The following is a 27,256-nucleotide window of genomic DNA, read 5'->3' as shown; positions in this document are numbered from 1 at the left end:
GATAAAGGATAGTGTGTTATGTTACGAGACGGTCGCATTGCATGATAAACGATAGTGTGTTAAGTTACGATACGACCGCATTGCATGATAAACGATAGTGTGTTAAGTTACGATAAGGTCGCATTGCATGATAAACGATAGTGTGTTAAGTTACGATACGGCCGCATTGCATGCATGATAAACTAGAGATTGCAAAGAATACTTACAGCCATGTCTAACACGGTGTCCAGGTCAAAGAATACTTACAGCCATGTCTAACACGGTGTCCAGGTCAAAGAATACTTACAGCCATGTCTAACACTGTGTCCAGGTCTCGAATCTTGAAGAACTTGCAATGGTTTTTGGGTGTGAACATGTAACGTTTTCCTTTGTGGGTCCCGTCACTGTCTCCCACTGTGGAACAAAATGATGGGTAAAGAATCAAAATCATGTGTGTGTGTATGTGTGTGACTGTGAGTGTGTGTGTGTTTGTGTGTGTGTGAGTGTGTGTATGTGTGTGACTGTGAGTGTGTGTGTGTGTGTGTGTTTGTGTGTGTGAGTGTGTGTATGTGTGTGACTGTGTGTGTGTGTGTGAGTGTGTAAGTGTCTGTATGAGTGTGTGTCCCGTCACTGTGGAACAAAATGATGGGCAAAGAATCAAAATCATGTTTGGGAATATTAAAATGAGCTTTAAAAATGAGCTTAATATAGCGCAATATCCACTAAATGTGCTCAAAGCGCTTTACAAGGGTTCCCTGGTCAACAGCAACATTTAACATGTAGGACGGGACATGTCGCCTGTTAGGCGATATTACAATTTTTCGGACAAAGACAACGCTGTTAACGGCCAGGTACTCATTTTACACCTGAGTACGGTGAGAGAATGTGAGTAAAGTGCCTTTTCCAAGGACTCAACTATGCGCTGAGCGCGAGGCTCGAAACCCAGGACCTTCCGATCCGAAAGCGAGTGTGGGACCACATAGCCGAATATATAATAAGTGGGAAGATGGTGTGAGGTCTCTCTCTCTCTCTCTCTCTCTATCTCTCTCTCTCTCTCTCTCTGTTTTTGGCATTTATGTGCGTGATTGTGTGACTGTGTGTGTGTGTGTGTGTGTGTGTGTGTGTGTGTGTGTGTTTGTGGGTGATGTCATTATCTCCCACTTTGGAAAAAGTAGTGTTCAATGAATCGTAAAGAATCAGAAAAAAAATATTGTAAATATCGCCTCACGTGTCGCTGCTACTCAGGAACCAACCCTTTGTAAAGCGCGTTGGGCACGAATAGTTGATATTGCGCTATGTTAAAACTCAAGTTTAATTTCCAATATCTAGCCCGTCCCGACAATCAGAATCACCGTTTTGCGACCAAGGGTTACAAATGTATGTGAGAGAAGGCAATGGTAACTGTCTGTTTAGCATTGGTAAATGTAAGATAGAAGTGCCGAAGTAAAAGAATCATACTGTAAAGAAAATAATGAGTGCAATTAAGGCTCGTAAAGCAAAACAATGTAAAATAGACGCTCGTGCTATTTCCTGTGCATTTTGTCTGTCGTGTGGCCTAAGTCTAGTAGGGCCGAAATGTCACCTTTCCTTGTTGCTTCGCTTTATGAGCCATATTATATTATTTATTGCCGCTATGCTGTACATCCCCCCACACGGCCTATCAAAGTGGTAAAGCCTTAAAAAGCGGTATACCGTAGGATGTACTTTACACTCGTTTGAAAAGCTCTTTTTCGTACTTCGAGACTTCTCAACACAAAGAATCTATCAAGGGACAAAAATAGGGAATTACTGCATTCCTCAAAAGCTTTTGTAAGGGTTACTTCCCTTGGGGTAGCGTAGCCCTACAGTACGGTCATTGCTCAGTACCCGAAAGGTACAGAGTTCAAATACCCGCTGCGCTGTGTGGCCTTGAGCAAATCACCTCGCCATAGCTTAGTTTGCGGCGCTACACTGCGGCTGACGCCTGGGTTATTCAAGCCTTCCCTTGAAATAGACCCTAAAACAAATGTCCCCTATGGGATGAATAAAGGGATTTTCTCAGAGGCGTGGCTATATTTGTTGATTTGGTGCCTGGCACCGCATCCATCTTTTACAAATAGATTACAGCATTTAAAATAAAATAAAACTGAGAGATGGTATCTATATACCGCTTCTTACTTATTTGAATAAGTCTTTTCTTATTATTTATTTTTCTTGATTTTGTATTTACAAAGTACAGTATGTTTTAAGTAATTTTTTATTTCTTCTGATTCTGGCACCACCTTACACTGTAAGCACGCCACGCCAATTGTGATTTTTTGTTTATTTATTGTTTCTCAATCTCCCTCGACCCCAACCATGTATTTAACACACCCATTGTCCCCAGTATGTAAACAATCTACTCACAAGGTGCGTCCAGACGCATGCCCACGTATATTCTTGCGTCATAATGCTCGCTGTCCATCAACCCTTTGTATTTGACAATACCCGTGAACGTCACTGGTTTGGCTTTAAAGAGGAAGAAGAATAAGTAAAGTTATAAATTATAATTGAGATAAACAAAATAAATATGACATTCATATTATTTTTTAAAAATTGTGTCTTTCCGCCACGACATCATAAGACATTGCGCCTAGGCATTCTGCAAGGGAATATTATAGATAATTCATCAAACAAGATGTCTGATGTCAACAGAAATCACCCATGTTGACCAAGTATGACATTCATATAGGCATCATAAAAGAAAAACGTATACACTATACGAGGCACTAAGTTTAAGAATTTTTGCCAAAATGGTGGTCATTTTCATCGATCTAAATTTGAAGGACGAGCTTTCTGGCCAAAATTTTAAATACTTTTTTTCTCCAGAGTACGGCATATTACTCAGAGTCCAGAAGAGTTTTAGAGTTTTTAGAAACTCCTACAAATTTGAATGAAATGCTTGTAATGATTACTCTGGACACTTGAACACAGATGTAACATGGATAATATAGAATGACAGATAATTACTCACGCTTTTTCCTTCCGTATCTCGGGGGTTTCTGGTTGACTTTGATGGACACCCGGTCTCCGATCTGAATGACCTGGTCAAGAATAGAATCCTTCTCAGACCCAGATAGTCTCGAAAGTGTCAACAACTGTTGATTCGTAAATTTACCACCAGCCCCGTCTGCGCAAGCGTCATGTGACCCAGATTCCGAATCGCTTCCGGTAGAGTGGCTTCGTTTGGAAACTTCGAAAGCGGATCTAGGTCGTGAGGCTGGTTTTCCCTCGGGGCCATCTCCATTGGTGAGATGTTCCGTGGATCTGTGTCGGCTGCTTTGGCAATGAGAGGTATCTGTGGTCAGATCGTCGTCCGTGCTCACCCCCAGAGAATATTCTAGAGACGGCTGGTATTGGAGTTGTTTGGAACTTTTTTCAGACGTGTAGACATTGGGTGGTGGTGGGGCAGTGGCGTGTACCATTGTTGTCGTCGTGGATGAGGTCTTTTTGTTTTTGTTTCGTGGGGATGTGGCCGACGATAATGCTGAATGGTTGTAGATGTTGTGGGAGGAAGTGGCACGTTTTCTATTTAGAAGATCTCCGTTTTTGGATGTACTACCTCCGTTTTGGTGGTGGTGGTTGGAAGAACCAGTACCCACGGAGTTATTATGTAAGACCCCTGTATCTAGTAGATGTAAAGAAGAACTCCTGTGGACTCTAGGAGAATGGGTAGAGTTATTTGAATGACCTTGCGATGTTTTCGCACGCTTTTGTTTGTTACTGAGTCCTTCTGTATCGTCGAGAAAGCGTTCGAGGAATATATAGGTGGACGATTTTGATTGGTCGTTGTTTGTGTTTTCAGCATTGGAGTTTTCTTTGCCGTTTGTCGGTTGGTTGTTGGAGTCGGGCGGGTAGGGGTGGTTGTTGATGTCGATCCCGCCACGATTCGTTTCGGCCATGGCTGATCTTGGTCGGGACTGGGCGAAACGGTTGTGGGGAGTAGGTTTTTGGGATGATCTGTGGAATAGCAGAAATTATAAGCTGGAGGTAAAGCAGAATTATTACAGATAATGATAAATGTAATAGATAAGCTATAATGGGTCAGTATGGCTCAGCGGTATGGTCTTTGCTTCGTACCCGAAAGGTATTTCCTTGAGCAAGTCACATCGCCTTAGCTCAATTTCCGCCGCTGCACTGAGGCTAACGCCTGGTTTATTCCATTTTTCCCTTGGAATAGATCATAGAAAAAAATTAATGGGATGAATAAATGGAATTATATTTTTATTTTATCATTTTAAACAATTATCTAACCAATTTTGTCGATGGGTTTGTCCCAGGAGTTTGAATACACATTTCGACCGAGACGGTTTACTTTATTTTCTTTTTAAGCATTGGCTAAGCCCTAACCAATTATAATACAAGTCTTGTCATTAAATCGAGCCTTTATATAGGACAATATCCACTAAACGTGCTCAAAGCGCTTTACAATGGAGTCCATGGCCAACAGCAACACGTAACATGTAGGACTTGACATGACGCCTGTTAGGCGATATTACAATTGTTTTTGGACAGAGACAACACTGTTGACGGCCATGTACTTATTTTACAAGTGAGAGAATGTGAATAAAGAGGAGCCTTTTCCAACGACTCAACTATGCGCCTAGCAAGGCTCGAACCCAGAAGCTTCCGATCCGAAAGCGAGTGCCATATACCACAAGACCACATAGCCATTAGCAGTCACTTGACACCGTAGTTGACGCCTTGTTTATATCACCTTTTTTTTCCAGATTGACTCTAAAGAACAATGTTACCTTAGCTTTATATAGCGGTATATCCACTAAATGTGCTCAAAGCGCTTTACATGGGTCCCTGGTCAACAGCAACATTTAACATGTAGGACGGAACATGCAGCCTGTTAGGCGATATTATAATTTTTCGGACTAAGACAATATAATTCAATAATTATCTTTATTTTTACCAAGGATAAAGAAGGTGAATTTATCCTTTAAATTTATCTTTTATTATTCAGACACACCAAAATCGGATGTTCAGATTCGGGCAGTCTCTCTTACCTGGTTTCTGGTGGGGACGTATTGTTGTGGATCTGCTTCAGCTGGTCCAAAACATTTTGTATCTGACGTAATCGCTGTTTTTCCACATCGCTTGTTGCCGTAGCACGAAGGTTGGACATGACACTCTGGGTGAAACAGAAACAAAATTCTTATTCATATTTAATTATCAAAAATAATTCTCGGAAAAGCCTCTTTACTCACATTCTCTCACCGTACTCAGGTGATAAATGAATGTATGACCGTTAACATCGTTGCCTCTGTCGGAAAAAAATGTAATGTCGCATAGCAGGCGTCATGTTTTGTTCTACATGTTACGTGTTGATGTTGGTCAGGGCCCTATGTTAAGCGCTTTGAGCACGTGTAGTGGATTATGCTCTCTCTCTCTCTCCCTCTCTCTCTCTCTCTCTCTCTCTCTCTCTCTCTATATATATATATATATATATATATATATATATATATATATATATTGTATATATATATTTTTTTAAAAGCTCCAATTATATTATTTTTAATAAAAAACTTTGAAAAACTTTCTCGTCAAAAACTTATTTTTGTGTTGTAGGTAACCAATGATTTATTGTAAACAGACATTACAATTCACATTGATATTGTTTCCCATCTGCACTTTCTTGAAAGTTTATATAAAACAAAACACATTTCTTTTGACTATTCTGTCACCAATGGTTGCCACAAACCTTTGCCTGGTCCAATGCCTGGCATTTCTGTAACACAAGCATATCCTTTCCACTCATCAGCCTCTTCAACGTGTCCACCTCACTCTTGGCGATTTCCAGTTCTTCCTTGATGCAGATGGCCTCCACGTCCTGGCGCTCTAGTTCCTGGTATTGACAGAAATGGAGGTAAGGAAATAGAAACATGTTATATATATATATATATATATATATATATATATATATATATATATATATATATATATATATTATCCATTGCTCCATTGCTACATGTCGAGCACTATTCCTATCATATCAACACGATTCAATATATATATATATATATATATATATATATATATATATATATATATATATTCAAATTGTACCTTTCTCTCTAACAACGCTGTTTCTTGTTTCATTCAATCTACATAGAGCACGTTTATTTCATGGTTTTTGTTTTATAACCTCCTACCCCCCCTCTCTCTCTCTCTCTCTCTCTCTCTCTCTCTATATTATATATATATATATATATATATATATATATATATATATAAATCTATATATATATATATATATAAATATATAAACCTATATATATGTATATATATATATATTATATATATATATATATATATATATATAAGTATCAATCCACTATTAAGGTGACCACTGTGAAATGCACCAATTGGAGGACCAAGCATATGTCTTGTTCAAATTGATTAAACTGTTCAATCTTTGTTCAAATGAGTATAGTTTGATTCCCTACAATGATTTATGAACACAATTCTGATGCTTGATGATCACAATGGTATATAGAAAATTACTCGGTCCCCCTAATGTTTTACTAAGTGTTTCTGTAGCTTTAAGGAGACATTTGGTAAAAACATGTTTTTAGGGAGACCACATTAAAAAACCCTTTTAGGGAGCCCAGTATATGTTTATATATGTGTATACCTAAGAGTGCATTTTCAAGTGAGCTACCACCAAATTGTCTAAAATAAAGTAAGTCCTTAAGATTAAGAGCTTCATGGCCATAGTGTCGAAGCTTATCCCAGTGTGCGTAGAGTGAAGTGGCCGAGCAACGCATTTACTAACTCCTGGGAAGGTCCATCCCTCAGAAGGGGCGCTCAGGGAAATAACCTGGGACACAAACACGGCAAAAAATATTCCCAGTTGCTCCGTGCGCCATTGTTTTTGCAGTCCCCGACCCCTTTAGAAACCTGACGACCCAGGTTAAGATCAGAGATAGAAGGGACCAGGCAGAGGAGTTTATTTGTTGTTGTTGTATACCACTGAATGGACTTGGTTTGTTTTGTTTTGTTTTTAAGGGTTTTACGGCGCTTGCAACACATTAAGGTCATATCAGCGCCAGTAAAAAGGAAGAAAATGGGATAGTAAAAAGTTCTGGAACTACAATTAGAGCACCCAAGAAAAAGTAAGGCAAAGGGGATTTGTTTCAAATAGGAAACAGTAGATTCCAAGAGCCCACTATCAAAGTACTTAGTTTGAGATCACCTAAACGTCTCATTCAGACACAAGCACAGGTCCCAACAAAGAGGGATACACTCAAATGTTTACAAAGCATAAATAATATGTAAACAAAACAATAAAGAGCATAACAGACAGATGATTTACAAGGGAAAAATATAATCTCCCAAAACTCGAACTATACATTTGACTGTTTCCCTCCCAGCCAGGTCCTGGACAAAACCAAGTAATCCCATCCCGAGACAAAGACAGAAAACAAGTTGGAAAACAGACATAGGGGGATAGAAGATGCAACGAGTACGTCCCTGCCCATTATGGGAAGTCGGGAACCCCACCCAGTGAATGGAGTTGGATGGATAGGACAGCAGATCTGATGGACACAATGAACGGCTTCAATCAACAGCTCATTCACTTTAACTTGCACAATGCTTGCTTTGGTTTCGTGGTAGACAGTTCGTCTGACGCCCGAGTTGCCAGGGTTCGAATCCATATTTGTGGCGATGCAGAGTCATTGTAAAAGTCTCATTTACAGTCTCACTTGTGTTAATTGGAGTACGTTACTGAATTGTAACAACGTTGTTCGTGTCCATATAAATGTACTACCAGCTGCACGTTGAGCTCATTGTGGGTTTTATGATACATCAAGCTCGTGTAAAATTATATTTACATTTGACCGAAAAATGATACATAACGATAGAAGTCTACAAATCATATTGCAGGTTTATTTCAGTTCCAAAAGCCATCACAAACATTCATCCACTGTATCACATAAGTCTTTGGTCACCAAATAAAAGCATGAAGTTTGCTATGTGTACAGTGCAACATAAAAGGATAGAAACAGTTTTACTGATAAAACCCTCAAATGATAACAAACCAATATGTTGTTGCTGGTAAGTTGCTTAATTGCATTTGTTAAAAAGCATAAACTGTGAAGCAAAAGTGTTGAAAATCGTTTGAATAAAGTTTAATGCAAAAAAAATAATTCTTAAGCACTTTATGCCGTTCTAATCTGTCGTTGCTGCATTTTTTTTCATTATTAATTATTATTATTCTGATTAAGGATGAGGGGATAAAGAAAGAATGAAATTAAATGCACAGAGGTGTCATTTCTTGACAGTCACCTCTAAAGATTGCAACTCTTAAAATTATCATAAAAAGAATAGTGAAATTTTACATTAGGTATCTAGAAAATGCTGAACATAAAGCTACATTGGCCAATTAAGTTAGGGTTAGTAGAAAGACTTTTTATTCTGCCATATCTGATTCTTTCAGATAGTTCTACATAGCTGCCAACTTTTCAAAAATAAAATAAGGAACGCTCATTTGGCCCGGGATGAGGGGCGATGTGTGCCGAAGCCCCGCCCCCCCCCCCCCCCTCCATCGAATCGCAACATATAAAAGTCAGCCTTTTTAATTACTATTACTAACACTAACAAGTTTGAGATGACAGAGGCTAGTCCAAATGTTGCTCAATTATCGGGTTTAGTACCAGCACATTTGAATCGTTAAAATGACACTTTCCACAATGATTGTTGTTTTGTTTTTAAGGGTTTTACGGCGCTTGCAACACATTTAGGTTATATCAGCGCCAGTAAAAAGGAAGAAAATTGGATAGTAAAAAGTTCTAGAATTACAGTTGAAGCATCCAAGAGAAAGTAAGACATAGGGGAACTGGGAACAAATAGGGATCAGATGTAGATTCCAAGAGCGTATCACCAATGTACTTAGTTTGAGATCACCTATAAGTCTTATCCGGACACAAGAACAAAATCCAACAAAGAGGAACACACTCAAATGCTTACATTATACATTAAAAAATAACAAATATAGTAATAATACATAACAGAGAGATGATTTACAAGGAAAAAAATATCATCTCCCAAAACAATAAATATGCATTTGACTGCTTCCCTCCCAGCTAGGACTCCGGCGAGGGCCAGGAAAAAAACAAGTAATCTCATTCCAAGACAAAGACTGAAAGCATGTTGGAAAACAGATATAAGGGGATAGAAGACACAGTGTGTACCTCCCTGCCCGCTATGGGAGCTTTCCACAATGAGATCAAAATTCAGAACGGACAATATAAAGAAAGAATTCAACTGCCTCAACTTGATAAGGACCAATACACAAGAAGCACAATTGTAAAATAAATGAAATAACTTAAGATGGTTAGAAATGCATAACTACCAACCTGGTACATCACTTGAGAGGGCGTTTTGGGGTAAAAATTAGGTGAGTTCAGATAAAAAGTAGACGATTGCATATATGTTTTCTTTCATGCAACATAATGGTCTTTAAGTAGTATACTATAATAGTAGTTATAGTAAAATGCACCTCTAAATATTAGAGAATTCCTACTTCTTTACTTTGACAAGATAAACACACCTAAAAATGGAATATACTTATTTTTCTTGAACCTAAACCGTTACAAAAGCTTGCTTGAAAAAAAAAAAATTAAAATCAGATGAAGATGTTTTTAAAGGGATTAAATTTGTATATTTCATAAATTAATAAAGGGAAATAATCATTGTCATCTTTAATCAATATAAGCAATTGATTTTCTTATTGAATACCTTCCAATCAAAAAGGTGGATTTAATTTTATTCTTAATTAAAATAATATTTGTAACAAATAGTGAAAGTATCAATACTATCTTAGAATATTCAAAGTATATCGAGGCTAACATCCATATCCTATGCAAATCTCCAATACATTATGAAAGGTTTGAGTAAAATACAGGCGTCATATAAACGAATGGAACTTTTTTAATTGTTGAAAATCATTTATGATAGAGGCATAATTCAAATTAAAGAGCTACACAAATGGAGATTATGCTCTCACTGGACACCAATAATAATGATAATAATAATAACAATAGTAGTAATAGTAATAATAATGGATCAATAATAATAATTCATTAGGCTCACATGGCTTTTTTACCACAAATTAGTCAAAAATTACAAAATACGGATTTTGAACTAAAAATAAGCACTTACGGACTCAGGAAGTCAAATACGGAACAAATCCGTTTTTAACAGAACGGTTGGCAGCTATGGTTCTACAAAGCATTTGTCTCTCAAGCTGAGCAAATGAATGTTCATATAATATAAAAAAGGATATTGCAATGATGAACAGATTGTACTATATAAAGATAAAACGTTTTTGTAAACCCCCAAAATATGTCAATAACACTATACAATACAATGAATGTAATACAAATCAAATTCATGATTGTCATTACACCGATTGAAACGCTCTTTCCCTTCTACATTTATTTCTTTCATTAAAAATCTTTGTCTTCACCAAACTAATTAGTGTACCTTCAGGGATTCCTTTTTGTGAAAATACCCTGTGGTGTTTTAAGAACAGAATAATTTCAGACTTTCTAGGTAATGATCCCCTTGAACCATGTGCTGAAACATCTTCGACAAAGTTTTTAAAATATGACTTGACTCTATCTGTATCCTCATCTGACCATGACATGTATCTCCGATTTTTGCTTGAATTCCTCTTGGGTTCAGTTTGTTTTGAAGAACACGTAAGCTGATTTGGCACTCCTGCTTCACCATCAAATATTTCTTCTTGATTTGCAGCTGTTACTATGGATGTTCCAAAATTTGCATTTGAGTCTCTATTCACTGCAGAGTCATTTGTTTCAATGTTACAATTTCCTTCCCCAGTGACCGATGCTGAGTTATCAATTTGACCCAAAAAATGACCAACTTCTGTTATTTCTCGTATTGCAAGTGGACACTGATAAATGTTTTGATTGATTGATTCACTGTGTCCCATATGTCGATAGAAGACATCTCTCTCGTGTTGTGGGACATCAAGTAAGGCAAATAATGTCGAAGCTCGGTGCCTGAATTTATCAGCTATTAACAACTGGGGTTTCTCTAAATCCTTTACTAAGGAAGTGACATATTTGATGGCAATGTAACCACTTACATGATCTTTGGATATTCCTGTATTTGGAAAAAGAAATGGGTTGTCTGAAATATCAACAGCTTTACGCTCCTGTGCAAGTTTCCTTAAAGGCTGAATTGTGTCATTGGGTATCAACACAGGGACCAACATCTTGCTTCCCTTTCCAGACTGATAGGCCAGCTTATACTTCTCAAGTAACGCTTTTTCCAGAGGATCAGTGACATGTTGTACAAGCTGGGGATCAACCCATACACCTGAATCTGCATCATTCCAATCTTTTAACAACATCCTTGCGGGTTCTCCGCCTCTCCTCACATTAAACATTGTAAGCCTAGCTACGATGACATTGCGAAGCCTAACAAACATATGTGAATCAAATAATTGATAATCATCCTCACAAATACGGACCTTCTCTTCAGTAATAAATTGCCGTAGCTTCTTTATATCATTCTCTAATGGCATCTCTTTGGGTTTTCTCAAATTTGTTCTCTTTGCTTCACATTGAACTCTGGCTGTAAAAAAAATACTATCCCAATTATAATCCAGGACAGCTTTGAACAAATCTATCTCTGCGGATTCTTCCATTTTGTTTTGCATTATATATTCCCCTTTTAAGAAATTAATTAACTTTTTCAATATAAATCCAATTGAAAGCTTCAAGCCTGCTTTCAATGTCCCATCCTCTTTCAAAGTCATTTCAGAAATGGTTTGCGATATTTCATTAAAGTTACGCTTCACCACGTCCTCTCCAGAGAAAGAAGGTTGATTTGTTCTCTTCCTAGTTTTTTAAATCAAATTTCCTAAGATGCGTAAATCACTCATTATAACTTTTCTCTCCTTCTTTGAACTTTTACTCCACAATTTTGTTCCTAACAATACTATAGCTTTGTCTGATCGACACAAATTTCCCACTTCATCATTCCGAAATTTGTCAAGAATATTCTCCTTTATTTCTTTACTTGCATTGGGAGCCACGGGATAAAATTTTACAACCCCAGTACACAGAGCATGCTCAGTACTACATTTCTTTTTGTGTTCATAAACCCTTCGTCCAGAGTAAAACCCCTTACAGCCAGCACACATAACAACTTCATGTGACCCTTGTGCTCTCTCACGCATAACTATTGAATTGTTTCTAGTGTTTGAATAAAAAATGCCCTTTTTCTTGAGATTCTCCATTGTTCTATCCCTTTCCTTTACAGGCTGTTTCATGGCCTCTGTAACTTCTGTCTCATCTTTGTGTTTCCTCATCAAATGCCTTGAGAGTTTTGTTTGCAACTGTCCACAGTATGGACAGGGTCTCCTTGGCTTTTTGTATTTCTCTGGAAAAAAAGAAGAAAATAAAGCACATCATGCTATGAACTATGAAAATAAATCAATAGACAGATCGTATGCACATCAGCTACATGACAGCGATAGAGAGGAATAGCATTCCAAATATTTAAGGCCTGGACAAGTAACTGTCATAATTCCTTCTTGTTATATACTTTTCTACCATCTATTCCTTTGGAAGAGGTATGTTAGATTTGTGGAGACCTCTGCCACATAACAAATCCAGTGAAAAGACGCCATATTTTTGTTTTGAAATAGAAATAAATAGATCAATCCACCCACTTCACTGGGTTCAGGGTTCCCTCTTCATTATAATCAAAATATGAACATAAATCGGAATAGTAACACATTGAAGTCTCATCTGAATACATAGATTGTCCTTTGTTGTTTCAGCGAAAAATCAGACAGAATGTCAAAAGAATTTTAGGTTTTTCCCCAACCACCCCTTGGAGGTATCAGTATCAGCGGAATGGTAAGCGTCATGTTTTTTACGTTGAGCAACAAAATTTACTCCAAATGCTTCACTCTACCCAGGCGGAAAAGCAATCAAGAATAGACCCAAGTCCTATCCAAAGACTAACATTTCATTTAAGATTATTGTAGGCCCTTGGCCAATCGACAAAATTCAATTCACATAAATTATTTACAACAATCAGAAATTAATTATATCAATAATAGTAATAGAATGCAATGAAGGCAATATCATAATAATAATAATAATAATAATAATAATAATAATAATAATAATAATAATAATAATAATAATAATAATAATAATAATAATAATAATAATAATAATAATAATAACAGTAGCGGCAATAAGTAACAATTAATATAGTAACAAAAGTAATAATAGACTATAGTTCATAGTCATAACAATGACTTTCTTTGTCATTGAGTGAGAAAACATCACCGGCTGGCAGAACAAACAGCCGACATCAATCAAACGTCCTCCAGACCGGTTGAGCATCGGCTTCATTAATTCCTTAAAGACTTCCCCCCAACTGCCTGAACGATGCTGATGCCCAGACAACTTAATCCTGATTTATATTTTGTGGGAATGAAATATGACATGTATATGCCGGAAATATTTCAATAACAAACACACTGTTCAGATAGAAAATATTTGAGTCTTGCCTTTGTTAATTGACACAGGTAAGTTAGGAAAATAAATGCTAGTAAAAACGATCAGCAAGTTCGTGAACACTGCTTCTCAACTCGAACATATGTTTTCATCAAATCTACACACATCATGTTGTGAGCTGAATTTTAATGATCTCAGTTGTCATTGAAAGGAAACCCAAGAATTTTAGAATAAAGAAAAATATTGAACCTGGAAGTCAAAAGGGTTTGTAGCACAGCAGACATTATCAAAGTATAATTTTAGTACCGACAAATTAAAAAGAAAATGTGCTTTTCTTTAAATGCTCCCAATCATCATATACTGTTTAGGTTGCAAGATTAATAAAAATGTTATCTACTCTGATTCTCGTTAAGTTTCCAGCTGGTCTGTGAAAAAAAGCATCATAGAAATACAAAGAAACAGTTTTAATATATAGATGGATTGTAACAAAAAAACCATTTTAACACTTACAATACAAGCAATTTAAGTCTATTACAGACAAAAAAACCCCCAATAAAATAAACATGAACATTTTTATGGCTGGTTTCACTGATATCACTCACACATTGGGGTTTCAGATTCTAAGATGTCCACCCTATCAAATTTGGATTTGTGCTTGTTATGTAAATGGTAGCATATTTTGCGACGCAGCACTGCCAAAACAAAAAAAATGCAATAACACAAATGCAGCACCATGGAGGGGGTGGAAGTTTTCTTTTAAAAGGAATGGGTAAATTAAAATTGATCCCACAAATATCAAAGGAGAAGAATGACAAAAAAAATGACTCACCATTGCACGTAACATGTTGGTTTGCAAGTGTATAGCATTCGGGTTGAACCTGGGTCCCAGACTGGCAACGAGGTTCAGTCTGTGATAGTTGTGGATGAGGCTCTGACTGAGTTGGGGAATGAGCACTAGGTTCCAGAGACAATGATGTACTCAGCATTGGGTACCTCACAGAGTACGTAGAGGAATCAGACTCGGAGTCAGCAACAAAATCGGGACCCTGTATATTTTGTGGAAAAGATGACAGATCAATCAATTTATTCATGTTGACAATAAACATGAAGAGCCATTGTTTAATAATCCAACTAAACAATTAGCTGGTTAATAATGCAAGTATAATAAAAAAGAGTTGAGAAAGGCAGACATATTGTCTAAGTATTTAATATGTTCAACTGTGCTTGGATAAATATAGATACACCAACCAGGGTTTCAGTAAACCGTTTTTAACCAACTCTTTAAATCCTACACCAGGACCAACAACTACAAAACAATTTTTTATATCACTACGATTCTGGGCATATAAACGGTTGTCATTGCAACAATATGAACTTCCTAACCTTGCAACTGCAATATAGTTAACAAAAAAAGTTGATAAACATTACGATGCAAGAGAATTTGGACAAAATGCGAGATCAAAAGTATAATCCCAACAGAAGCTATTTTAATTTTTCCTGGAAACGCATCATTTTCACATTTTGTCAAATAAAAAACAAACGACTTCAAATGTGAATGGCTCATCAATGAATATCACTTCAAAATATAACGAGGAAGGTTTAAAATAGTGTTATTGTTGGCGAAGTCCACTGCAAAGAAAAATTTTTAACAACAAAAAACTAGGAGATCTCACTGGTGTAAAACAGTGTTGTCCTTGTCCTGAAATATTGTATTGCGCCTAACAGACTGCAGGTCTCATCTTTTGTGGCAAATGTGTTTTGTCCACCACAAAATATGGTGATGTGAAGCATTTTGAGCATGGTGCCAACTGTGGATAAACGCTATACAAATGTTATGATTTTATTTTAATGTACATACTTACCACAAATGAATCATGTGATATGGAACTTTGTTCTGCATCACTTTCAGGCTCTGAGTTGGAGTCTATATAGAAAATAAAAACAACAAAAAAAAAGCTGAAGACTATCATGTGCAAGTTTTTCTCTAAACTCTTAAACAAAAAATCATGCCATCTTGTGCTGTAAAAGGATTTTTTTAAAATTATTTACCTTATGACTATTGTCCTTTGGAAAAAAAAGAAAATTAAGTCCGAAACCTTCTGGCTATTTTCTTTTAAATTTCAAGAACGTCAGAGTTGGCAAGGGAGGACGGAAATATAATTCCAGAAACCAATCTGTCTATAATCATATCCATATGATAGTTTTTCGTTCAAGATTCAGGTACAGTCCACTTAGGATAATCGCAATACCTTGGGATCATCGAAAATGTTGGGATTAACCAAAATTCAGTTTCCTGTCCACTATTTCAACATTTTACACATTTATTGTCAACTCAAACCAGTAAATAATATTCTTAGTCCACCACATACAGAGCAATTTGATTGAAACAAAAACCATATGGCAGCCCCGTGTAGATTTGTCAACCAAAAGCAGCTATGAAGCAAGCCGATATCTTATTCAGATTGGAAGAAGTTTCAATCTTTTTTCTCAACAATTCAACATTTGTCAGAGTTAAAGAGATTAGCCTTAATGAGAGACAATAAGCTCTCACCAAACTCATTGGTCACAATGCACAGTTGTTAATCCTAAAACAAAGGATATCGCTCAGTCTCTCTTTATAACTGTCATTGATAACCTGTTGTCAAGATTATGACCAGCCCCACCCCTCTTCTATTTAATGGCCACCGATGACGTCACAAACCCATACTGCAGAGCCCCGCCCTCTTTCGACTCTAACAGAGTGGTGACACACTACTGTAGCATTAAATCCTGCTCACTCTCGATTCTTCAACCTGTCACGATTTCATCCATGATGAAATTTAATCATGATATACTGTTTGATTTCTTGAATTTACCACTTTTAAAAAAACCGAAGTTTGTTGCAATTAACCAGTGACTTTTATATAGAATTATTTCCATTGCTTAGGAAATATTGTGATTAACCGAAAGTTGCGATTAAACGAGTTGCAATTATCCGGAGTGGACTGTAATAGTATTACACATCATGACTCAAAAAAAAAAAAAAAAGCAAACTATGTGTACCTAAATGTTATTCATTTCCTCATCAAATTACATTCTTACCATTAACATCATAGATCACATCAAAAGGGTTGTCTGGATTGACAGCAAGACATTTTTCAGGATTTTTAAAGCTCAAATCTCTCTGATCTGAAGTTACAAAAGAAATAGCATATTCTCAACATTAAACTATGATTTTGTGATGGCTGTAATATGGCATACTGTATGCATAAAGCAAGATGCAAAGACAGGTTTAAGTTTAAATTATTTTATATTCTTTTCAAAAATCCATTCTAGTTTTGCCAAAATAAAATAAACACGAGAAGTGTTGAGTTGGATAGCGCTAAAACTAAAAGTAGTAGTGGTAGTAGTAGTAGTAGTAGTAAACGACAGATCTTACTCACTAGTGTGAATCTACAGTCTACAGAAGTTCCCGAATTATCTGACTCCACTTCCAAATGACTGACTGACAAGTGACAATCATCAATCGGTGTGTGTGTGATTAGGTACTTTGGTAAACGTCCATTTGGCCCTCCAGCAGGGAGCCGATAAATGGCCTAGTGGCTGTGACCCGATTTTTTGGACTTTTGAGTGATGGGTCTCAGAAAAAGTTCCATAGATTTTTTGTTTATGGATGGATTTTAATGATTTATGTCTTATTTTCTTCAGGAGAAATTACTCTATCGTTTGGTGTAGTTTATTTTAAAATCAATGACAATTTAGTATAACTTTTGATTATGGATAAAATAGGGTATAATTTAGCTTTGGATAATTAAAAGATTAGAACTTGGTAAATCAAAATTTCATGCTGGCACGTTTATTTAACATCTTAACTTTTTTATAAAATTAAATTCAGGGCAAAGTTGTATACCGCATCCATGAAATTCGTTCCAGTAAAATCCTTAATCAAATCTTAGCGGTCATTTTAGACCAGTTTTGAAATCCAAATGGCGGTTACTACCGGAAATGCAACAATTTTCAGGTCACAAAGTCCGTCAGTAAATAACAAAGGCAAATAGAAGACCATTTGTCAGCCTTTAAACTAACACAACTTTTTTTCTGCTTATCTGATTTTCACAATTTTGGTATCATTAGAATCGTGTTGAAAAGCACTTTAAAATGATATAGGTTTCATTGAGCTCAATCCAATTTGAATTTTTTACCAAAGTACCTAGTGTGATGTCTACCCTATTGAAAATCTTAAATCAACTGTGATGTAATAAGAATGGCCAATAACTTACCATTTAAATTATCTCGGTGTCTCTTCAATGATGCCTCCAGCATCAATTTACCCCACGATGCCATAGACGTCTAGTTTGGAACTCAGCAAGTGACGAAAAAATACTTGCGACTATAGAGAGGACGTCCGTCGGCCACTCTCTTTGCAAGTCAGTAGTTATAAGATAATCCTTGGTTCTTGAAAAATATAGAAACACAGCGGTTCATTTAAAAAGACTATTTTGTAGATCAAGATATAATGTTAGGTATTGCACTTTAAAATCTCTTCAGACATAGAACGGGTCAACTTGACGTCTAGACCAAATCATTTCGAAGATCGATATGGCAACAGCAACGCCTGGAATGGAGGATTTAAATGCGGCATCTGACGATTCTACTGCTATGACAGAAGATGCTCCATTTCACGACGTCGAGATGGCTTCAACATGCTACTCAATAATGGGTTTGATGAAGCGTTTGACTAAGAACTAAAGGCCGAGCTGATAACTGATAACCACCTACTACTGACTTGCAGAGTGAGTGAGTAGTGAGTGCCGAGTGCCTCTTTATGCGCGAAATTGACTAAACATACGTTTCACGAAAAAAAGAGTTACTATGTTTGCTTGTCTCTTGTCACCAAGATAAGAATCCGGACCAAGATTCGATAAATCTGTTTCTAAAAATAGATTATAATTCGTATATCTTGTTCATTCCTCAGTTCATCAACTTTCACACAATTTTATATTAGGTTTTCATTACTATAAAAATCCATATAATGCTCTAGAATTTTAGAGAAAATTTCGGAAAGATATATTGCCTCACTATTGAAATATATCGATGAAAACACTGGTACCCCTATCGTACTTTTTTCAGGCGGTCACCTTATTGACCAACGTGAAAATTTAGGCATAACTCTTCTTACTGTGGTGTTTAACAAATAACTTCAATACTATGATTTACAATTATATATCCTTGACGGTTGGGTTGACAACCTTAAACTAAAAATAGAAAAGTGAATGTGCTAGAGGTCAAATCAATAGGGGGACCGGATTTTGGTCTCCCTATTGGTAAAGTACTGTAAAATGAACTAATAGGGGTTCCAAAAGTCTCCCTATCCGGTATTAATACATATATATATATATATATATATATATATATATATATATATATATATATATATATATATATAGTATTTGACCCAAACCTCAAACTGTAAATATATCATGATAAATAAAGATACCTAAAAATTTTAATTTTGGCAGTTTGAGAATTTCTATTCAATCTTCCTTAATACTTTTTTTAACATACAAAAACCACAACAGGATTTACCTTTAGCCAGAAAAATCATCCTTTAAATATCGATCGATTTTGTAAAAAAATAAATTTAATTTTAAATTTAAACTGTGCTTTTATATTGCGCAATAGCCACTAAACGTGTTCAAAGCGCTTCTCAAAAACATTCTAACCTGGGACTTTAATTTTATGGCCAAAACTTATAGCATGTGTTGTTTCTTTTCAAAGCACGAAACCTCCTTATCCTCTAGATTACTGTTTTCTTGCTACCCTTAAGAACAAAATTATTATTTGCTGTCAATAAATAAACTAGAATGCTCTCAATTAAAGATCAACCGTTTCTGGTAAAACACACTTCATTGTAATGTTTACACATATTCAATATGAAAATACAAATATTATTATTATATCCTTCTTGAAACAACACTTTCTTGAATTAAATGAAAGGCGATAGGCTTTGTGTTACTCTATAGTGACAAGAATAATATCTATTGTATCAGACCCTTGCAAAGTGGAGGAAAGGCTGGTCGATCCAGAACGCTTTGTATTGAAAGAGAAAACCAGAAAACAAGAAGAACGCAAATGTACAAAATAGCATCTGTCAACATGGGGGAGCGAGGTACTTTTAGATTTCGAAGGCAGAATGCAAGAATATAAGATTTTTGGACACCTGAGTTTGAAATTTCGAGCAATTTTCCAATGCCGAAGAAAAAAACAACAAAAAAGCTGTAGAACTGCAATGGTTTTGGGTTTTTACAGAGGATACTAGGGACAGCTCGTGGAATCCGAAGGGTGACTGAATGAAGAATGTATCAATAAAGATGAGAGACGATAGAATGAAATGGTTCGGACATATAAAGAGATGAGAGTTTTTGTTTTTGTTTTTAAGGGTTTTACGGCGCTTGCAACACATTTAGGTCATATCAGGGCCAGTAAAAAGGAAGAAAATGGGATAGTAAAAGGTCTAGAATTACAATTAAAGCATCCAAGAATAAGGCAGACAAAGGGGAACTGTGAACAAATAGGGATCAGATGTAGATTTCAAGAGCTCACTTTCAGTGTACTCAGTTTGAGATCACCTAAAAGTCTCATCCAGACACAAGCACAGGTCCCAACTAAGAGGAATACACTCAAATGTTTACAAATCATATATAATACATAAACTAAACATAATACAATGCACAACAGAGAGATGATTTACAAGGAAAAAAATATCATCTCCCAAAACTATAACAATACATTCGACTGTTTCCCTCCCAGCCAAGGACTCCGGCCAGGGCCAGGACAAAACTAAGTAATCTCATTCCAAGACAATGACAGTAAACAATTGGAAAATGGTATGGGGGGTATAGAAGACACAGCATGTACCTCCCTGCCCACTATGGGAGGTCAGGATCCCCACCCAGAAGAGATGAGAGAGGGAGTCGCTAGTGGTAAGGAAAGTATTGATATCTTAAATTCTTGGAAAATGTGTGTGTGTGTGTGTGTGTGTTTTGGTGATTTTGCGTTTGTGTGCTTGTATATTATCTGCATTTGTTTGATTATGATATAGAGCGTTAGAGAGAATGAACCAGGCAAGACAGTGAAACAAAGATATAGACAGACATAAATAACCTTGAGCATTTATTTGCGCAAAATTCACTAAACGTTCTCATAGCGCTCTGACGAACAGCAACACGTAAAATATAGAACGAGACATGGCGCCTGTTAGGCGATATTACTTTTTCCTCGAAAAAGACAACTCTATCAACGGCCAGGTACTCGTTTTACACATGAGTACGTTGAGAAAATGTAAGTAAAGAGCCTTTTTCCAAGGAGTCAACTGTGCGCCGAGCAAGGCTCTAACCCAGAACCTTCCGATCCGAAAGCGAGTGTTTTAACACTAGACCACATAGCCGCGCAAATAAACCAAATAATATATTCCATCCAAATGATTTTCCTACCCTTAATTTTTCCTTGTACTCCCTGGCCGATTTCCTTGATGCGTTCAGTAGGAGTCCCTTGTCCTCCACATCCTTCTGTAGCTCTCCAATCTGTTTGTCTCTATCCGCTATCTCCTCTTTTAACCTTGGTATCGTCTCCAGACCCTGGTGAAAAAAATCAGAGATGGTAGTTCATAAGTCATGTTGACAACTTTTAAAAACACTGCTGAGTGTGAACGTGGCTACTGTGTGAATGCATCGGCTATATATTATGAATTATAGAATCGTGTTGGACCTATAGAAGAATTGCAAGGATATCCTGGAAGGAAAGGAAAACAAATCATCAAGTACTCCAAACTTTAGGAATAACATCAACAACGATCATTTCAACTATTAGAAAGAGGATAACCCGATATTTCGGCCACACCAGAAGGCACGACTCACTACAGAAGACCATTGCAGAGGGAAAGATAGAAGGCAAGCGTGGTCGATGACGAAGAAGGACAAGCTGGTTTGGAAATGTCGCAGCGTACGTAGGAAGCCCCATAAATCAATGTGCGAAACTCGCAGATGAGAGAGAGAGCTGGCGAACCATGATCTCCAACGTCGTTTCCGACATGGAACATCGGTATAGGTAAAGAAGGATACAAATATGGTACGAATAGTGCTCGACATGTAGCAATGGAGCGAATTATTATTTTAATAATTACCACAATGTTGGAGTCAGTCGACATCGATGTTTCAGGCCTTTTCAGCCATCGTCAGGACTGTGTGTTACATGAGTTTGGTTTGTAACACACAGTCCTGACGATGGCTGAAAAGGCCTGAAACATCGATGTAGACTGACTTCAACATTGTGGTAAATATTAGAATAATATTATGAATTATAGATAGTGTGCGCTTGGCTAAGAAGCTCACAACATTGCCATCCGGAAGTATAACGGACCAATACACAAAACTGTGTGTAACGTTGAACATTTATAGTCTGGTTAATACAGTTAAGTGAGAATTACTCATAAACGCGGATGGCAAAAAACAATAACAAAGACCGGAGTGATGTCAACTTCATTCTATCTATAGTATTATATTAGAGAAGTACGGCCTATGGGGACGGAGTTAATCCCGGTGTTTGGAGCGTTAAAAAAGCACATTCCGCCAGATGGAAAAGACCCAGCTAATCAATAAGTGCTAGGGATGAGCTTGAGCTTTATCTACTGAACGTGCTCAAAGCGCTTTACAAGCTAACAGCAACACTTAACATGGAGGACGTTACATGACGCGAGTATCATACAACTAGACCACATAGCCGTACAGGGGTGGGTGGGGTTTCCAAAAAATAATACTTCGATTGCACCTAGGATTGAACCCGATCAATTTGCGTGTGAGGCGAGTGCTCTGCCAACTAAACTATCGGAATACCCCAGAGATATTATTATGATGTTGCAGATAAATGTTAAGGTTATCACATTCTCCATGGTGATTTCCATTTATCACTCTCATTACCAGCAATTTTCAGAATTTTCCCCAAAACTTCACACCCACCCAACACAAAAACAGACATTTCTTACTCAAACAGAAAATCAGCAAGCACATTCTATATATAATATTGTTTGGCAATATGAGATCTATTACAGAATGTCAAGTTTTTATTGCTATTGCAAAAAGAAATGAAATCTGGATGAGAAAAGTGACGGTTGCATCGTAACAAATGTGACGATTTTCCAATAGGTGGTAAAGAGAGGGTTAACATTCAAAATTACATTTTATCAAATGATGTGGATGCTACTGCTGTTCCAATGGCTAATTTTGCAATGGTATATTATTATACAATGGATGGAGAGAGGGGGAGAAGGATAGAGAGAGAGAGAGAGAGAGAGATGGGGGGAGAGAGAGAGGAAGATAGAGAAAGAAAGGAAAAAAGAAAGAAAGAGAGAAAGAGAAAGAGAGAGGGAGAGAGATAAAGAAAGAGAGAGGGAAAAGAGATAACGAAAGAGAGAGAGAGAGAGGAAGATAGAGAAAGAAAGGAAAACAGAAAGAAAGAGAGAGAGAGAGAGAGAGAGTGAGAGAGAGAGAGAGAGAGAGAGAGAGAGAGAGAGAGGGGGAGAGAGATAAAAAAAGGGAGAGAGAGAAAGAGAAAGAAAGAAAAAAAAAAAAAAGAGAGAGAGAGAGAGAGAGAGAGAGAGAGAGAGAGAGAGAGAGAGAGAGAGAGAGGGAGAGTGATATAAAGTAATGTTATGATATGATAGGCTTGAGGGGTACATTTGAATAGATAAGGATAACGTACCCTTTCTATATTTTCATTCTTCATGAGTTCATAGCGAACTTGGATCTTCAGATCTTCCAGTTTTTTCTCCAGGTTTTCAATTTTCAGTTTGGCCAGCTGAAATGTTTTTAAAAGGATAAAGTAATAATTAAAATTAGTATAAGTAGATAGACGAATTTAACAAATGTTACGTGTCGATACAATGGACTTGAACACGGGATTTAATAATGATGATGATGATAATAATAATAATAATAATAATAATAATAATAATAATAATAATAATAATAATGATAATAATGATGATGATGATGATGATGATGATGATGATGATGATGATGATGATGATGATGATGATAATAATAATAATAATTATTATTATTATCATTATTATTATTATTATTATTATTATGATAATAATTCCCTTTAATCATCCCTAAGGAGAAATTTTACTTTAGGGTCTATTTGTTTCAAGAAAAGACTAGAATAACCCAGGCATCAGCCGCAGTGCAGCGCCGCAAAGTGAACTAAGGCTAGGTGACATTCTCAAGGCGACACAGCGCGGCGGGTAGTCGAATTCAGTCGAACTCGGTACCTTTTGGATACGAAGCAAAGACCATAATATCGCTGAGCCACACTGTCCCAAAGGTATTGATGGGTAGTGAAATCAGAAGATGAACCAAAAATGTCAACATTTCATTTACCTGTAGTTCCTTGCAGACATCGTGGTGTTTTTCCCTCTCTCGTTCTATCTCTTTATCTTTGGCTCGACATTCTTGCCTGGAAACGAAAAAAGAAAACAGAACATGAAAAAAATTTAAAATGCCTATCAAGAACTAGAGGTGCCTAAATGAGCCAATGAGATGGAGAGAAAGGTAAAGAGAGTAAATGTGACTCATATATAATGGAACAACACAAAACAAAATGACGTTTCGGCCTTTGGCCTTCTTCAAGTAAACACTTTTAACTCTCACCTTACCAGCTATTTTCAGAATTATATATATACCCGAAACTTCAGTTTATTGAGAAATACTCATAAAAGCGGATGGCAAAAAACAATAACAAAGACCTGAGTGACGTCAACTTTGAACTATCTATAAATAACTTCCCTTCTATTTACGTCACTAAGCTAAGTAACAACAAAAAAAAAGGAAGCTCTTTCACGACCTGTTATGTCACCATAAAGATTTGATCCAGGAATAGGATCTTCTCTTATGGATCTTCCACTTAACATCAGATTGCTCTAGAGGTCGCTAACCTTTATGCAGATCAAAAAGAAAGTGTGTGTGTGTGTCATTCGAATGGGGACGGTTCTCAAGTCAGTCTGTGAGCTTTTGTAATAGAGCGCGCACGGTCCACTAAACGAGTTCAAAGCACTTTACAAGGCGTTCCAAGCCAACCAACACAAAGCAACACATGAGATATAGGAAGAGAAATGACGCCTGTTAGGCGATATTACATTGTGTTGTTTTTTTTGTTTTTTTTTTCCGACAGAGACAACGCTTTTAACGGCCGGGTACTCATTTTACACCTGAGTATGGTGGGAAAATGTGATTATTGATGTTATTAATTCCAAGGACTCAACTATGCGTAGCTTAGAGCGAGACTCGAACCCTGAACCTCTTGATCCGAGGGCGAGTGTCATACCACAAGACTGAATAGCCGCACTTTACATACTCAATCCGCTTTACAATTGGTAAGCAACAGATTATATCAAGACGGAGAACGAAACAAGACACCCGTGAGGCGCTAACAACGATGTCGCAGGCCAGGTTCTCATTTTTCACTTGAGTGCAGTGAGAGCTTTTTTTAATTTTTTATTCAGGGCTCCACTTTTCGCTGCAAAGAGCGGGATCGCACTAAGGAACACAATGCTGAACTAAATCGATTACTTTTAACCTGCTATATTCTAATTACGTCCCCGTGTGGTGTCCGGGGTCCCTCAACTGAGAGGGTACACGAATAGCCCAACGCCAAGCCAGCGTGTCGTAAAAGGCGACTAATGGTGTGTGATTCCCCCGTCTTTGAGTCACCTGGTCCTCCAGGTTGGGGGTTGGCAAAGGGTTAACACCCCTTTCCGTTAAACTCAAACCGTTACAGAAACGCAGACAGACAAACCAAATCCTTTTTTTAGCTTGGGCGACCGAAGAGTTTCTGGAATGACAGAAATTATGAAGGACAACAGACAAAGCCGAAAGGATTAAAAAAGCTGATATACAGAGAAGTGGTAAGACCTGGAATGAGAGTAAAAAGTTAGCTCGAGATAGAGAAGGATGGAAACTGTCTGTGGCCTATACCCTGACTCAGGGTGAAAAAGGCAATGATGATGATGATGATGATGATGATTCTAAATACAAAAACACGTATTAAAAAAAAAGGTGGCCTGAAAAAACTCGTCCTTCAAATAAATATCGATTAAAATTATCTTCATCTTGGCAAAACTCTGAAACCTGAGAATTTATTTTTTTTTTTTTTTGGTTGAAACGGTTCATATCACAATAATTATTTTGTTTCTTTCGTAATAGTGAGTCTTGTGTGCTATAGATAGATCGAAGTTGACGTCACTTGGCTCATTGTTATTATAATTTGCCATCCGCGTACATGAGTAATTCTCATTAAACTGGATTAACCAGACTAAAAGTTCATGGTTCCACATAGTTTTGCGTGTCGGTCCGTTATACATCCGGATGGCAATGTTGTGAGCTTCTTAGCCAAGCGCATACTATCTATATATTCCTAATGCAACGTCTAGTGCACTCAAGTTAATTGTATAGGAACCGTGATTGATCTATGTGCAGTCGATATTTTTTTCTGACTCCCCAGCAGTGATTGAGTAGCTGGATCTGTGTAAATCTGGCGGATAATACTTTGCGAAAAGATTAGCGTCCTATCTAAAGGATAACAAACAATGTCTCTTGTCCTTTTCACGCTATAGAAACCAGTTCCATTCGCCTATTGACTCCGAATAAGTTTTCTCGGATCTGTGAGTATTTTTATTTTACAAATAGAAATTAGCACAATTGTGACCCACCGTCTCTAAATGGTATTATGTCGGGATGACTTGGGTGCAAAAAAATTGAATTTATAGACAAAAACATGAAACTTGGGGTTCGTTTCGATTTGTTATGTTACAGAATGAAGACAATTTCTCACAATGCAAAAGCTCAAAAATTGGTATTTACTATCAATTTAATTCTAAAGTCACTTTTCGAGGTCCAATTCATTCCGACATAATACCGTTTCGAGACGAAGGGTCACAATTTTGTACTTACTGTAAAGCTTCTAAATTTCGTCGTGTGGAGTCGAGGGTCAGCTCTGCTTTGTCAACCTCGGACGCTGTGGAAGAATAAATGTAAAACATAAATTAAGCTAAGATTACAAACAATATAGCGCACTATTCTCCAAATGTACTCAAAGTCCTTTTACAATGGTTTACAAGCCAACAACAACAACATGTTACTCTTTCTTTTGGAATTACTTCAAAGTGTCGCAAACCGTAATGGTGGAACGTCTGACTGGTAATCAGAACGTCTGAAGTTCGATCCCCAGTCGAAAAAAAGACTGATTTTTAGGGTGGTTGTTTTCTTGCATTTTTCTTTCTTCATTTGTCTGGCACTGTTTCATACACACTTGTTCAGATCTTGAACATTTAATGTGCAGGACGAGACATGACGCCTGCAAGGCGCTATAAAATATATTTCTTCACAGGCAACACTGTTAACGGTCAGATACTCACGCAGGGGTTCGAGAATCTTTTAATATTCTCATTAGAAATTTTGACTTTAAAACTCAAAAATTCAATGTTTAACCCTCTCCTTACCATCTATAGAAATCGTCACATTCGTTACGATACAACCAACCTTTTTTTTATTCAAAGTTTTCTTGTACATCATAAAATATTTTTTTTTTTTAATGAACAATACGTTGTAGAGCATATTTTAGTAAACAAATTATTAATGGCATTTAATTTCTGATATTGTGTCAGAGTGATAAAAAAAATATTTTTTATGTTAGTTGGGTGTGAA

The 27,256-nt window shown here is 36.8% G+C and overlaps 2 protein-coding genes across 2 annotated transcripts in view; both read right to left on the bottom strand.

The window, feature by feature from the left end:
- Window positions 1–27,256, bottom strand: part of LOC144977436 (uncharacterized) — a gene marked incomplete at its 5' end in the record, with an annotated part of 124,718 nt that overhangs the window by 1,689 nt on the left and 95,773 nt on the right. Inside the window, 9 exon segments of the mRNA XM_078922650.1 lie at window positions 287–393; window positions 2,365–2,466; window positions 2,972–3,957; window positions 5,013–5,137; window positions 5,708–5,851; window positions 20,990–21,133; window positions 23,253–23,348; window positions 23,936–24,011; window positions 26,504–26,567. Of these exon segments, the coding sequence (XP_078778776.1) occupies window positions 287–393; window positions 2,365–2,466; window positions 2,972–3,957; window positions 5,013–5,137; window positions 5,708–5,851; window positions 20,990–21,133; window positions 23,253–23,348; window positions 23,936–24,011; window positions 26,504–26,567 (1,844 nt within the window).
- Window positions 10,036–14,553, bottom strand: LOC144977435 (uncharacterized). Its single transcript, XM_078922649.1, has 2 exons — window positions 14,347–14,553; window positions 10,036–12,423 (listed from the first exon to the last, which is right to left on the bottom strand). Exon 2 carries the CDS (start codon window positions 11,795–11,797, stop codon window positions 10,412–10,414), a length of 1,386 nt encoding a protein of 461 aa, XP_078778775.1. The 5' UTR covers window positions 11,798–12,423; window positions 14,347–14,553; the 3' UTR covers window positions 10,036–10,411.

Source organism: Berghia stephanieae, chromosome 7, assembly GCF_034508935.2.
Source record: "Berghia stephanieae isolate SIO BIC M18660-M18661 chromosome 7, UCSD_Bste_1.3, whole genome shotgun sequence".
NCBI lineage: Eukaryota > Metazoa > Mollusca > Gastropoda > Nudibranchia > Aeolidiidae > Berghia > Berghia stephanieae.
Note: the sequence above shows the minus strand (reverse complement) of the source record. Positions and strands in the feature narration are given on the sequence as shown.

Bases quoted from the DNA above. Each gene is read 5' to 3' on its own strand.
- LOC144977435 (XM_078922649.1), bottom strand. From the start codon at position 11,797: ATGACTTTGAAAGAGGATGGGACATTGAAAGCAGGCTTGAAGCTTTCA.